We start from the raw sequence: 15,832 nt of genomic DNA, 5'->3' as shown, positions 1-15,832 counted from the left end.
GACCCAGCACCCCCATCCACAACCTTCACCACTGCACCCCAACTCTCTCCCAGCTAGGAACCCTCTGCCATATCCCAAATGCCTCATTCCCAGTCTCACCCTCCCACCCCAGGGCCTGCACCTGCAGCCACAGCCCCCATCCGAATCCATAACAAAACACTCCAAATCTTTTGGACCCATCCCCACCACAGATGGTCCATTGCAGAATGAATTTTGTTATGTGCACCAATATGGTGGTAATGTGTTAAGTCCATACTGGTGCACATAACAAAATTCATTCCTAACGTAGACATAAAAAATTAGAGGGAATACTGCTGACAGATGTTCATTAGTAGCAACATATGCTTCTAAATGGCAAATGCTGCTATGAGGAGTGTAATCTGACCAATGGCATATAAATTTAAAGGTGTTTTGGAGAGGTGGAGCAGCCATATGGGGGAAGAGGGAGAATTAGGGGATAAGGATAAGGAAATCCCACATTTAAAGGGAATGGAGACAGAGACACAGCAGGGAAACAGCTCAGCAAGCTTGGCTGCCAAGCACATGCAGCTTCATGCACCATTCTAATAAATGATGTATGATTGGGGAGGTCACCATGTACTACCTGCAGTGGAGAAGAGGTGGGTCCTAGAATGAACTACTGAGACAGGAGGAGATAAGAGGACAGAACAGTACCCTCCAATGGAAAACAGCACACCCATACCCCACTGCTGACAACCAAGGTAGAGGGGACATCTCAATGCGTGGGAGAGGAGAAAAGAGGGTGTCCCCAAAACTCTCTACTGAAAAATAGCAATTCCCATGCCCCCACAAGCCAGATGCTTATAAAAAGAGACAAAACTTACACTGTGCACTTATGCTGTCCCCCCCCCCCCAATTCCAGCTTCCCAATCCTCAAAAGTCACTCCCTTCCAGAATCTCCCCACAAGCCCCCTCCTGCAGATGCTCGCCACACAGGCTCTGTCAGCAAGGGAAGTTGACAGAGCCATGTGCCCTGGAGTGGCTCAGCAAGTCCAGGGTCGGGAAGGGGGTGGAAAGTTGCAATTAGGGGATGAGGGAGTTGGCTAAGGCAATACCCCTACAACCCTCCCATCTGCACCTCAGAGGTTGTGTCACACATTATGCTTTTAGGCCACATCTTCACTACTGGAAAGTTCAACGCTGCAGTAGTCGATTTTCTGGAGTTCAATTTAGCGGGTCTAGTAAAGACCCTCTAAATCAAACGTTGAGGGTGCCCCTAAAGCTAGAACTCCTTGATTTGCAAGGAGTAAGGGAAGTTGATGGGAGTGTTTGCTCCTGTTGACCTCCAACTGTGGAGACAATGCCAAAGGTCGAATTAACCTAGCTACACAATTAACCTAACTAGCATTGTGTATCTTAATTCAACCTTCCAGGTATGTAAAGACAAGGCCTAAGGCGTGTTGCTATTACCAAATGGACAATTCACATAAGGGGAATTGTTCCAGTAGAAATTAAAGTTGGTGCTCTTACAAAGTGGTGCTGCGAACAAGCACCTATTTTACCAGCATATTTAGAACTCAAAAGTACCTGGATAAACTAGAGAATTGGTCTGAAATGAACAAGAGGAAATCCAATAAAGACAAATATAAATTATTACACTTAGGAAGAAAAACATATGCATAAATACAAAATGAGTAATAACTGTCTAGGTGGTGGTACTGCTTAAAGAAAAAAAAAAGTGAGGGTTATAGTTGAGCATCAGTTGAATGTGAGCCAACAATGTCATGTAGTTGTAAAAAAGGCAAATACCATTCCAGGGTGTATTGATTCAAGTGTTGTATCTAAAATATGGAAGTAATTCTCTGACTCTACTCAGCACTGTTAAAACCTGAAGTGAAGTACTATCTGCAGTCTGGGGCATTACACTTCTAAGGAAGGCCAGAGGCCAGAGGAAGGCAACAAAAATGATATAAAATATCACATCTAGAAAAAGAGATACATGAAGAAAGGTTAAACAAACTGAATATGTTTAGTCTTGAGAAAAGAAAACTTGAGGGGGAATCCGATAATATGTTAAGGGCTATAATGAATAGTACAACCACCAGTTGTTCTTGATTTCCACCAAATACAGAAGTTGTAATCAGCAGCAAGATAGATTTAGGTTAGATATGAGAAAATCTTTCCTAGTATACAGGCAGTTAAGCATTGGAATAGGCTTCAAAGGCAGGTGTTAGAATCCCTATCACTGAAGATTTTCAAGAACTGGTTAGACAAAACACTTGCCTTGGATAGTCCTGCCTCAAGACAGAGGGATAGACTTGATCAGTGGTTCTCAACATTTCCAGACTACTGTACCCCTTTTAGGAGTCTGATTTGTCTTGTATACACCCAAGAAACTTAAAAACTATATCCTTACAAAATGTAACAGTATCAGAGCACACTATCTGCTGAAAAATTACTTACTTTCTCATTTTTACTATGCAACTATACAATAATTTGGAATATAACTATTGTACTTACATTTGAATGTATAGTATACAGAGCAGTAAAAACAAGTCATTGCATGAAATTTTAGTTTGTATTGACTTCACTAAGCTCATTTTATGTAGCCTGTTGTAAAACTAGGGAAATAGGTAGATGTACCCCCGTTTGAGAACCACTGAACTAGCTGATCTCTTATGGTCCCCTTCAGCCCTATATAGCTATAATTCTGTTTCCAGGCTTGTATTGGTGCACTTTCTCTCTCAGAACCTTAGTAATGTGTAAAGTGAAGGAACATTATGGACTGGGTACTCAGAGGAGGAAGGCAATAAGAAGGGATAGAACCTACGTGCAGTGCTTCCTCCTCTGCAGGTGGTGTTATGAGATGAACACTTTTTGTACTTTGACTTCCTTGTTCTTCATGTCAACAGGAAAGCAGCACATAGGAAAAAGTGAGTCACAGGTGAATTTCCTGTCTCTGACAATTAACTTTGAGGATACAAGTAGAAGGCAAAGAAGATACCCAAACATCCCGCATCGAGGAAGTAAACAGACAGTGTTGACTTCCACTTCCAGATTTGTTATACAATGCCTCACTGTTGGTCAGAATCAAGTCTCAAATGGCTGATCCCTTCCCTCCCAGTTATTTTTCCCACTTTCTGAAACAAAAAGTTGCCTCCGATACAGTCTAAGAATTTTGCTATGTTATTTTTTCCAAGAGATATCAGGATAGTTTAAGTCCCACATTACTACCAGAACTCATGTTTTGGATATTTCTGTTATTTGTTCTAGAAATGCCTCATGCACCTTCTCTTCCTATTTGGTGAACTAGAGTAGATCCCTGCCATAATGCCATCCCCATTTTTTAACCCATTTACCTTTACCCACAGACTCTCAACTAGTCTCCCTTCCACCACTATCTGGACCTCAGAATACATATTCTTGATGTATAAAATAGCAACTCCTCCCCTTTTACTCTGCCTGAATAAGCAATATCCTTTGTGTGTGCTTGTCAGCTACCCCTTAGAATAGTGGTCCCCAACGTGGTGCCCGCGGGCGCCATGGCCCCCGCCGGGGCATTTATGTGCGCCTGCTGAATCATCTGGGCTGGCCCCTCCGCAGTGCGCGGCACATGCGCAGTGCTGCCCCGGGCACAAGGCGTGTGGGCGGCCCCGCTCCCAGGTGCGTGGTGAGTGAGCACCCCCGCCCATGGACGCCCGGCGCATGAGTGGCCCTGCCCCTGGACTCCTGGCAGCCCCGAAAGGTTGGGGACCACTGCCTTAGAAACTAGTTTAAAACTCTCCTCATTGCATTGTTCTTCCCCTTCTGAGACGATATGGGGTCTACCAGAGTAAGAACTTCTGGGGACTTACAGAAGTTGCATCTCCTACTATATTCCACAACAGTTGCTCTGTCCTCGATGCTTCTTGGAACTACTCAGTTGAATCAACAGAATTTCACTGGGTTGGAGGTGGAGGGTTAGAAATGGCAGGATTCAAAGCCTACTATTCAGTTATCTTACATATAATCGAAATTTTTAAGATAACTATATTACATCAGTTCATTGTTTTGAGAAACTGAAAGATACCTGTGTTTTTATGAACTTTGTTACTATGGGTAGTACACACAAGCTGAAGGAAAAGCTCTGAAAGTTAAAAAGGAACCCAAATTACAAGGGACAATTTTTTTTTAAGGATAGACCTCAACGTAGGTAGTCAAAAATAAATTTGTAAACCTATTTCCAAAATAGTTCACGTAAGCCTGCTAATTGCCAAACGGGCTGTTTATATGCCACGTGCATACCCATTTGCTTTTTTTAGTTTGGCCCTAGATAAGTACACTTAACCTTTTTTAGATTTAAGTTACCTCTGACCTTGACAAAATTATACCTTATTACGTAAGCAAGTCATTCAAGACTTTAAAAACAATCAACATGTGCAAACTAAATTAAGTGGCACTAGAGCTCACACACAAAGCCAGAATACCATTAAGTATCTGAACATTTTACATGATTTAATATTTACAGAAAAAACACTTTCCTTTATATTTAAAATCTATTAGCCATCTATTTACCTTAACAAAGGGAAGGTTAAAGGGTGACTTCATTACAGGTTAAATATCTACATGGAGAACAAATACTTAATAATGGGCACTTCCAATTACCAGAAAAAATTACAATACAATAAAACGGCTAGTAGTTGAAGCTAGATTCAGACTGGAAATAGGGCATAAATTTTTAATGGTGTGAGTAATTAGACATTGAAGCACCTTACCATAGATCATGACTGATTCTCCATCACTGACATTTTTAAAATTAAGATGGGATGTTTGTGTAAAAAATATGCTCTAGGAATTATAAGGAATTTCTATTATTTGTTTTAGCATCAGACTAGATGTGGTCACTTCCAGCTTTGAAATCTATAAATCTATGAACATATGTTCAAAATAATGTACAGTCTAATTTAAGTTCTTATTTAGAACCTACACAGAACTTAAGTGCTTTAAAATTTTTTTAAACTCTTATGTAAAATTACTTTGGTCCAAATATAGCTCTGAAATACAATATCGTAAAAATATTGCAGCCGATAGAGTTACTCCAAAGATACACCAGATTTATATAACAAATTGATTTCTATATACTATTGCATTATGTATCATTTTATAGTTCATAGTATTAAAATCTGGAATTCTAAATATTTTAAATATTTCATAGTGGAGGTCTTATTCATCATTCATTTCATCTGACAGAATTTACTCACATAATAATATTTGTACTTTCAACTTGTGATATGAACTAAAATTCTTTCTTCCCAATGGCAGTATTTTAATATGGACAAGGATGTTAGCTTCATGAAAGAATGAATTTCAATATCAAGTCAAAAATATATTGTAAAGTAAGCCATAAAAATGCTTGCTTTCCCTTGCATTAAAGGCTTATTTTTTATTCTCGTGCTGCTTTCTAGCAGACAGACACAAATATGGATCCAGGGATGTAAATTAATCATGACTCAAAGCAAAGTTCAAAAAAGAAATCGATTCAAGAATCTTTCAATTTTACAAATGGAGAAATTTATCTGCCTTTTCCTGAACTTTATAGACAGCATTACCAGAACCAAGACTTTTCAAAATGTATCACTGTACTAGATTTTAAGGTAGTTAGCTCTTTTTTCCTATTTAACCCGTGATTTTTATGTTTATAAGCATTTTCACATTTCTGTTCTTACAAGTGATATTTTTTTGTATGATCAGATTTAGCAAGTAGAAAGTTAAAGTTGGTTGCCCCCATCATGGAAAACAATACTCAATGAAAAAACAAAAACTGTCCTCCAAAATTATAAAAAGAACTGCATTTCAAGATTCAGAATCTGCACTTACTCTTTACCCCTTTCTTCCCCTTTCGTTCCTTCTTGTACTGTTCCTTCAGTTTACTTATTAGTCCCTGGTCTACATCCCAAACCTCAGCAGTTGGGGACAGGTCATCTTTGTCTACATGCAGCACATTATTAAAAGAAAAAAAATCAGCAGTTGGCAATGCAAGCTGTTGGCAATTGATTGTTATAGCTTAAAATAATCATCAATAAAGAGTTCTTAGATTATATTTGAGAATATTTTAAAGGTGCAGTCTTAGTTTTGTCAGTTTCAATTTATAAAGTAAATCGCATTAAATCCCATTTTATAAAGTTTTCACTAAATTATTTACCATAATTACATCTGAATATCATGAATGCTAATTTTGTTACCAATAAGAAAACAATTTGAGGTTTTTTTAAATAGCTGTTTCATGTTGAATAATGGATTGACATTACCAAATACACAAAGGTATCTAACGCACTTAACGTTACTGCATCTTTAGAAAGACAATGTTAAGAAATTATTCAGCCAGCTTTGAATAAGCAAATAAATATATTTCATGCTCTACAATTCATAAAAGTGCAAGTTGAGTAAGTATGTAAGTGCCGTTTTATTAATGAAAAAACCAACCATGCATCCTCTCACACTCTAATCCTACATGCACAATATATTAGGGCTTTATCAATATAGGGGCATGATGCATAAATGTTACCAGAAAGACGCATACAATTTCACATACAACATTGCATATGAAGGTTAATAAAAAAAAATTCAAAAGTTAAGACAGTATGACACTCCATTACATTCCTTCTAATCTTGAATTACAATTAGTAGAAAGACAAGACTCTATTGTAACTTTTTTAAAGCTCATCTTTTTGTTTTTGCAACATAGTAAATGTGTCTGCAAATAAAAGGAACCCATACTATTGTTAGCCAACATTTACAAATCCCTGTTTAATTGGAAAATCAGTACAGTAATTAGGGAAAGAAAGGAAAATGGCAGCTAAGTAAAGTAAATGTAATTTTAAAATAAAAACTTTAGCATAAATTAAAGCCGAGAGAAAATATGTAAACACAAAGCAAAATAAAAATGTGTTTTTTAAAAATCTTCTTGGTTCTCATCAATTATTATTGAAGGTATTCTGGTTAGAACAATTTTCTCACAAAATGAAGTAGATTAATTCTTGTAATTAATTATGTTTATGGTATCAGTCTCCACAGAATGATTCTGATGTCACAAACTGATCACCTCATTTCTGGGATGGATAAATGTTCAAAAGGAGCACTACAAAGTACAGACAGGACAGAGCACTTGATTAAAAGAAGTATCTCTAATAAATAACTTGTGTCAGAATTTTTCAAAGGTTTCCCACACATTCAAGTCCTCAAGTTACGCATGATGCATGGGCACCATTTCGGGACTTAAAATATTTGGAAAAATCCTAAATTTCAAGAACAGAAGTCCAGTAAATAGTTAATTTTTAAATACAACCATTTTCCTCCACTGTTTTTTGGAATAAAATATTATAGGCTAGCATTGAGACATAGAAAATCTTGACAGTTATTAGTCAGTCCTATTTAGACCAGAAAGGATATCCTTTTGGTTAAGATACCAAACTTGATGCAAAATGTGGGCCCTGTTCATGCCTCTCTTCAGATTTCCTAAAGTGGCAAGTTTACTCTCTGAGCCTCAATTTATCTTCTATAAATAGAGAATAGTTCCTTGTCTCACAGAGCTTCAATATATTCATGCATATACCTGTGGTAATTAGATATTAGACTGATCTGCCCCTTAAGAATCTTACAATATGTTTTATATATTTACTTTCTCCATTTCTCTCCAATTGGACAAAACAAATGTGAAATTATAATTAAAAACTACCATGTTTGCCATATAAGAAATGAGTGAAAATATTTTCATCTGACATTCTCCACCCCTCTGAAGGCTTTGTAAATTTCTTTTTCTTCCTCTTTATTTAATATAGCTTGAATTTTCTCATCTTTCACAATTTTGAAGGTCAGTTATTAGCAAAATGTGTTGCGTGAAAGGGGGATGCAAACCCCAATATGCGATAACTATAAAATTAAACACATAATTAAAAGGGAACAATGTTTGCAACTGAGTTCAATGTTCATGAAATACTGCTACAGGGTGATGAAGCCAATGGTTGGTTTTCAGAAGACGCCTCTGAGAAAAATGTATCTTGACTATAGCTGCCACTTGATCACATGGCAAAAGCTATGGCTCTTTGGAGTTAATCTGTACCCAGAATTATAAAAAAAAATAATTAAAAGTTAGTCCACCTAAACTGGAGTGACACCAAAGCAAGTCCTTGTCATAGGTCTGGAGGCCTGCACACACAGGAAGCAAGTAAAAAATCTGGGAAAATAATACAATAAGGAAATAAGTGTTATATACTAAAATGAATGTACATACATAAGGCATACAAACCACTGGATTGTACATGTCCAACCAATGAAACAAAAAGAAAAAAGTAAGCTATGAGGATAACAAAGCAGCAAGGAGGATGTGCTTAAAAGTAAACAAAAAAAATTAAGGTTAATAAAAACTAGGAATAAGGGATACAAGAGAAACAAATGGAACAGAACTTCTGTAAAAATCAAGTTAAACTTCATAATTTTACCTATACATAGATTATAACCTATAAATATAATAGATACATATAAATGAACATACTCTACATGCAAGTGAAAGACACTTACAGGAAAAATAGAGCATTTGACGCAAAGGAAAAGAATGATTTAAACAAGCAAAAAAACTGAGACCTGTCTCAGATTGCTGTTGATTTAGATTGCTTAGAAGAAAGAGGCAAAACAAGTAAAGAAAGACATGACACTGTTTTACATAATACTAATATTTCGGAGGGGGGAAAAACCCATGGATTCCCTAGCAATCACTATAGACTACCAGGAGAATCACTACAGAAACTGGGGGAAGGGAGCTTTAAGTACAGGCAGTCCCCGAGTTACGCGGATCCGACTTATGTCGGATCCGCAGTTACGAACGGGGCACTTCCTCTCCCTGGTCTCGAGCAGACCAGGGAGAGGAAGCAAAGCGGCGGCTGGCCGCGCGCTCCGCTCTGCTCCCCCCCGCCCCCCCCCCCCGTCTGCAGACCAGGGGGAGGGGGAGCAGAGCGGAGCAGAGCAGAGCGGCGGAACGCGCAGCCAGCTGACAGCCCAGACGCGTCTGGGCTGCCAGCTGGCCGCGCGTTCTGCCGCTCCGCTCTGCTCTGCTCTGCTCCCCCTCCCCCTGGTCTGCAGACCAGGGGGAGGGGGAGCAGAGCGGAGCACGCGGCCAGCTGACAGCCCAGACGCGTCTGGGCTGTCAGCTGGCCGCGCATTCCGCCGCTCTGCTGTGCTCCGCTCTGCTCCCCCTCCCCCTGATCTGCAGGGGGGGGGGGAGCAGAGCGGAGCACGCGGCCAGCTGACAGCCCAGATGCTTCTGGGCTGTCAGCTGGCCGCGCGTTCTGCCGCTCTGCTCCGCTCTGCTCCTTCTCCCCCTGGTCTGCAAACCATGGGGGGGGGGGGAAGCAGAGCGGAGCACGCGGCCAGCTGACAGCCCAGACGCGTCTGGGCTGTCAGCTGGCCACGCGTTCCCCCGCTCTGCTCTACTCTGCTCCCCCTCCCCCTGGTCTTCAGACCTGGGGGACGGGGAGCAGAGCAGAGCAAAGACTCGGAGCCCGAGGGCAGCAGGATAGCCATGGCGCGTCTGGGCTGTCCCGCTGCCCGCGTGTTCCGCCGCTTTGCTCCCCGTCCCCCTGGTCTGCAGACCAGGGGGACGGGGAGCAAAGCAGAGCAAAGCCACGGAGCCCGAGGGCAGCAGGATAGCCACGGCGCGTCTGGGCTGTCCCGCTGGCCCCGTGCTCCGCGGCTTTGCTCCGGACGCCTGTGGTACAGCAGCTGGGGCGCTGCCGGTTGATCAGTTTCAGCAGCGGCTGAATCTGGACGCCAGTTCCGACTTACATACAGATTCAACTTAAGAACAAACCTACAGTCCCTATCTTGTACGTAACCCGGGGACTGCCTGTAATCTTAACTTAATAAAAAAGTCTAATAAGGTTATGCAAGCTATTTATAAGGATAAAAAAATTAAATATATTCATGGTACAGACAGTACTGAAGTGGGATCACTTTTGGAATATTGTATCACATTGTAATATACCATGCAAAATAAAGTTTTAAACCTTTAAACTGCACAAAATAAAACTAAGTGGAAATCTTTAATATTTTAAGACTATGAAAGAAAATGTTTATTTAATCCCAAGAGTTCATGATTTAATCTATCCTCAAATTATTCAAGTTAAATAAAAAGGAACTGCACCCAAGTCAATAGCTATATTAGTACCTATAAAACTGGTTCAATGTGTAATTGGAATCAACACCAGCTGTGCAGGATGTCTGCATACACAATTCAAAAGATACATATAGGAAGACAATTGTGCAAGACTGCAAAAAATATGCCCACCTCCAATTTGAGGGGGTAGCAGATACATGTTTTTGGATTAAAGGGAAGACTGAAGTCAGAATCCTTATAATGTTATAGGCAAAAACAGTACAAAAAAAAAATCTTGTACCAAATTAGAATATATGTAAAACACAATACCTGTTAAAGATAAAAACAGTGCAAAAGTCACTACACTAATAAAATGTCTGATATAAAAAGCGGTACAGATTGTTCCTCCAAAAACTGGCACTCTCTGGTCCACAGATGCTCCTGGACCAGAGAGCCCAGGAGCCTAAGGGCAGGAGGGCCAGCCAGACTGGGACAATCGGGTTGGGCAGCATGAGACTGGGGCCAGAGCCCTGCGCAGCCTCCAGCAACATGGGTTGGTACTGGGCAAGAGCCCCAGGGCAACCCTGGAGCCCTGTGGCAGCCCCCGGGAGCTCAGGACTAAGGTTGAAACCTTGCAGCAGAATGGGACCAGTCCTCTGGCAGCTTCTTGAAGAATGGGGCCAGGGCAGGAGCCCTGCATGGAGCTGGGGCACGGCATCAGCCCACAGAGCATGCCTTGCAGCAGACACAGGGCTAGAGCAGTTCAGCAGCCCACTGGAGCACAGGTCTGGGGCCAGAGCCCCACAGCTGCCTCTTCAGCTGCCCAAGGAGCCAGCAGCAGCTGGGCAAGCAGCCCTCTCAGGTGGGGGAGGGAAAGGCAGTGTGCCTGATGGGGCAGCCTGCCAGCAGCAGGTGATGAGCTTGGGAGCTGGTGGCAGGAGACCTTCCCTGCTCCAGAAAATTCTCGTGTTTGGGACCTGTCAGGTCCCAACAGTGACGGTCCATGGAGGTCCAACCTGTAGTATGAAGGGGTAGCAAAGGTTCCATCATGTAGAATATAATCCAATAATTTGGGACTAAGGTATATCATGTCAGAAAGTCAAACACTAAGGCTGGTCTAAACTAAACCAGGCAAGTCAGCTTAAAGTATGTCATCACAGAATGAGGAGGACAGTATGCCGGCAGGGGCTACCCTCAGAATTCGATTTGGGGGTCTGCACTAGACCCATTACATCAAACGTTAGAAGATTAGCTTCTAGAGGTCAATCTTCTCTGTAGACTTGACCTCAGTTTCAAGAAATTACACGGAATATCACCAATGTGCACTTGATTGTTGGTCTTTAGCTTTGTGGTACAATAAAAGATGTATTTTATCTTGTGATAAAGTCATTCAAATGTGAAATTTGCTCTATGTTTTTTCTTGAACGTACAATGTAATTATGTATAATTATGTACTGATATAAAACTTTAGACCATCAAACTGGAATATCTGTTTGATACATGGAAAGACTAAAACGATTCAACAGTTTAAAGATTACTTCATATAAAGACATTTTGTTCTCTCTTAGTTAATACAGTAAGGGGTTTAGACAGCTTGTTTCCTTAAGTAGCAGCCATTCAGAATGCCCACCAAAGAATTTAAAAGTAAAGCACTTAGACAAATTAGACTAAAAATCTAGCACAAAGGCAGTTAAGGAAATAAATCTGGTAAATTAATTGTTATGTATTATTCTTTTAAAAATTGAGTCAATTTTAGTGTTTATGAAAAGAACGCACTAAAAGAATGGCACATTAGGACAAATATTGGGCCCACTTTCACAAGCAGCCCCTGTATTATTCATCATAATTCTTCAGACCTGACCTCTAACACTGTTACTTCAGTCCTGGGCTTTACCCAAGCAAAGACTGTCAATTCTGTTTAAGTGTGAGGTGATTTTTACCAACTAAAAACTACAGATGTCCATACAATTAGGCTGAAGGATATTTGGAGCCCAAATCAACCACATTTTTCTTTACACACCATTCTTAAAAAAATACCAGACAAGTTTCAAACTTCGTTAGAGAGTCATTTAGAGCTTTCTATAGCCCATAGAATGGTTTTAGTAATTTGACTTCATTATCTGAAGAAAATCTGAACTAGCAGTATAAAGATTACCTATTTTCTGAATCTATTAATAAAGATTAAATTAGTCCTCAGATTCTAAAAGTTTGACAAGAAACAAGGTTATTTATATTTATATTTAATAATTCTTCTCATCTATATAGCAGAAATTAATTGAACACAGGTCTCAATACATAAATTAAAGCTCCACACCAAAACCAAATTAAAACATCTAGATTCAGGAACTGACTTTGCTCAGGCAGGTACAAAATAATAATAGGCTGGACCTTGAAGAAGAAAAAGTTAATCCCCAGATCCAGAAAAAAGGAATGGAGGGGTTGCCAAGACTATAAATCAGGAGCATCAAGAATACAGAAGATGCGGGGTGGAGGGAAACTGACTTCAACAACAAAACACATTTGAAATAAGTTAGCCACAGTGCAATTGTTAGCACTGCAATATGTAGTAGGATAAAATTTGTAACACCCAATATCTTACTTATCTCCTATTTGGGAAGCATCTGATCATCACAAGCATCCACACATCCATTCTGTTTTAAATAAGATGTATTATAGTTCATAAGTGTATTGTTACGAGTAAGTAATCCAACAGTGCTGAACGCCTGTTGGTATTAGCTTCTTACCCCATTCTGTCCCATCCCCTGAACTTCTTGCTTCTCCAGCTCCCTCTCCATCTTCTGCTGTTACTAAAAAATCAAATTCTTTCAGAGCTTCTTCAGTATCAGGGTCATCTGTAAGGTCTGCAGCTAAACCTTCATTACCAATCTGCAAGTGGATAAAAAAATACATATATTCTGTGTTCCATAGAGATTACTTCTATCACAGAAGTAAACAAGTTTTCTGCCAGTAAGAAGAAACTCGTCTAAGAATGAGTTAGGACTGGAATTGGGTCATTTTAAAGAGCACTTTTTTTTCCAAGAGAAGAACATTTTGAAGCACAAAATGCAGAAAGCAAAGTATGTGCAACTAAAGTTATTTCAGTTTCTACCATTTAACCAAAAAAAAAAAAAACAAGGTCCTGACAAGGCAGACTGAGAAGCTCAGTTTACCTCAAGCAGAGACTCTAACCTCCCCGCTATTGAGGAAAAAGCAAGACACAATGCAGCCAAAGGGCCATCATGCGGAAAAGTACTTTAGTGAGAACATCAAGCTCTCCATTCCACTGACACAGGAAAACAAATTCAACAAAAACTAAATGACTGGTGGAAGTTTCAGGAAGAAACAGCTACTTCACAAGAACATTAGGGATAGGAGAAAAAACCATTTCCATCTGCAAGGATGGCATAACCTGCATCTCTGAGGCTACGTCTACATGACGAATTTTGCCAGAAGAAGCAATGCAAATGAAGCACGGATTGGCATTTTCTCATGCTTCATTTGCATAATTTCTTCCGATCTATTTTTGTGCACAGGGTTTTTGTGCAAAAACAAGCAGTGTGGACATTTCCTTTTTGCATAAAATCCTTATGCCTCAAAAAAGGAGGTATAAGCGTTTTGTGAAAAAAGGAAACATCCACACTACTTGTTTTGCGCAAACCTTTTGCGCAAAAACAGATTGTAAGAGATTGTGCAAATGAAGCTTGAGAAAATGCTAATCTGCGCTTCATTTGCATTGACTCTTCTGGCAAAATTCCTAGTGTAGACGCAGCCTGATAGAATATTCTCCCAAGCTCGCCGTAAAGCATTTAGTTTCTCCTCCTTACAGATAATCCTTGCTTTTTCTAAAACACACACTTTTACACAGCACCCTCATTACAGAGGACCCACAAAGTAAACAAATCATCACTAAATTGAGAAGCAGATAGATGAGGGTCTTGGGAGCTCATCATTGCAATTCTATGACCAGATGAAAGTTCTTGCTAAATCTGTTAATCATTCCTAACAGGACAAACCTCTATCTTACTGCTGGTTGGCAGAGACAATGAGATTGAGAACAGCAAATATACTTGGATGTACAGAGAACATTGTCATAAGGTCACCAAGGTCATTGTCATAAGGTCATGAATGGTAGAAAGAGTAAGTTCTAAAAAACTAGTTCTGCAAGGAGTAACAAAACACAAAAATTATTCCATCGCTAAGTGCTGGAAGCAAACCAAAAAGCAAAATAAGATTTTGATATCAATTCTAGTTACTGTACTCACATCTACTCACAAAAGTGGTGTAAGCCCTAATTACATGTTAGTAAAATCTGTGAAGATTACTCCAGAAGGGACTCTGTATGAAAAGAAAAAAAGAAAATATTCTGTGCACAGTATTTTAAAATTCTGCAAAATTCTGCATTTTTGTTTTCAAATTAACATAATATAATCACAATGTTTTCAATTATGTCGATAATTCATTTCAAAATACTTGTTAGCAAATAATTGAAAATGATGTGATGATATTGTTATGTGTGTTATTTTGACAACTCAAATATGCAGAACTTTGCAGAAATTTTCGTTATGGCTTGATGGGATGGTAGTCAGGGTGCAACTGGTTGGGGTTCAGTGGGGTGGAGGTATGGAGTGCTCCTGATGCAGAAGGTGAATTTGAGGGAAAGCTTGGGTGTGTGAGGGCTCCTGAAATGGAAGAGGCTCTTGGGGGAAAGGTCACTGTAAAGGCAGCTCCTCTCCTCACCTGCCCAACCTCCAAGCATCTGGATCCTCCTCTGCTCTTAGAACCTCACTCACCCCCAGTTTCAGATATACCTCCATGCACAGATTCCTGCAGCCAAAGAAAGTTTCTGGGGCTTGATCTGATCCACCCAATCTGCTATGTGAAGGGAAGGGGAAGTGGGAAATCTATCTTAGTCCTCCTCCTCCTCCTCCCTCTACAGCAGCGACTATGGCTATTAGGTGGCCAGGGCATTCCCAGATCCTCCTCCCCCCAGTGATTTACCTCTCTCCCCCACCGCCCCCCAAGTGCCTGAACAGACATGTTGTGTCAGTTGCCAGGAGGGGTAAATGAGCACTGTCTCATGCAGCTTCTTTCTGCTTCCCCATTGAAACATCTGCAAGGAAGCAAAGGGATTCAGCGAAGGGGGGAAGGATTTTTCTGATATGCTGCAGGTGTGAAAAAATCTCCAGGAGTAGAAGATGAAAAAATACTGTATATTATAGGAGCTACATTAAAGCATATTGATATCACATGTCCACTTACATACCATACAGATAAAATAAGAGTAACTATTTCAACATAATTTATTGATGTCTATTTAAAACATGGGCTTCCACCAGGCTACATTTCATAAGTCCTGCTTTCAATATGTCAGATGTACGTGACCAAAATGCAACAGTAAAATATCTTTACTTTGTGTTTTTTATTTATCCGATGCTTTTCTTTTCCATCTGCAATATCTTCTATCATGTCATTTTCTTCTTCTTCATCACTATCATCTGCATTTTCTAAGAAATTAAATGTTTCAAGAACATCACCAGAGTTCCTATGGTGAAAAAACGAACAAAAAAAGTGATCAAATTAACTAGCTGACTTACAGAGAAGTGATTTAGGGTATTGACTAAGTCAAATATAACTAACTGATAAAGGTTTTAAGAAGTCAGCAAACAAAATCCAGAAAAACTTTATCCATATAAATCTATGAGATGACAGGAAGAGAAAAGCACCTCTGAACATATATGGCAGAAT

General features: G+C 39.9%; 1 protein-coding gene across 4 annotated transcripts in view; it reads right to left on the bottom strand.

The window, feature by feature from the left end:
* The window catches only part of STRN3 (striatin 3), a 125,634-nt gene that overhangs the window by 57,569 nt on the left and 52,233 nt on the right, over positions 1–15,832 (bottom strand). For 2 of the 4 annotated variants that reach the window (XM_006116372.4, XM_075926980.1), the window contains exons 6-8: positions 15,497–15,629; positions 12,832–12,973; positions 5,818–5,928 (exon numbers count right to left, since the gene is read on the bottom strand). In XM_006116372.4, the coding sequence (XP_006116434.4) occupies positions 5,818–5,928; positions 12,832–12,973; positions 15,497–15,629 (386 nt within the window). The remainder of the gene's footprint in view (positions 1–5,817; positions 5,929–12,831; positions 12,974–15,496; positions 15,630–15,832) is intronic. The other 2 variants (XM_075926978.1, XM_075926979.1) reach the window with 1 other exon arrangement.

The sequence above is a fragment of the Pelodiscus sinensis genome, chromosome 4 (assembly GCF_049634645.1).
Source record: "Pelodiscus sinensis isolate JC-2024 chromosome 4, ASM4963464v1, whole genome shotgun sequence".
NCBI lineage: Eukaryota > Metazoa > Chordata > Testudines > Trionychidae > Pelodiscus > Pelodiscus sinensis.
This window is presented reverse-complemented; position numbering and strand designations above follow the sequence as displayed.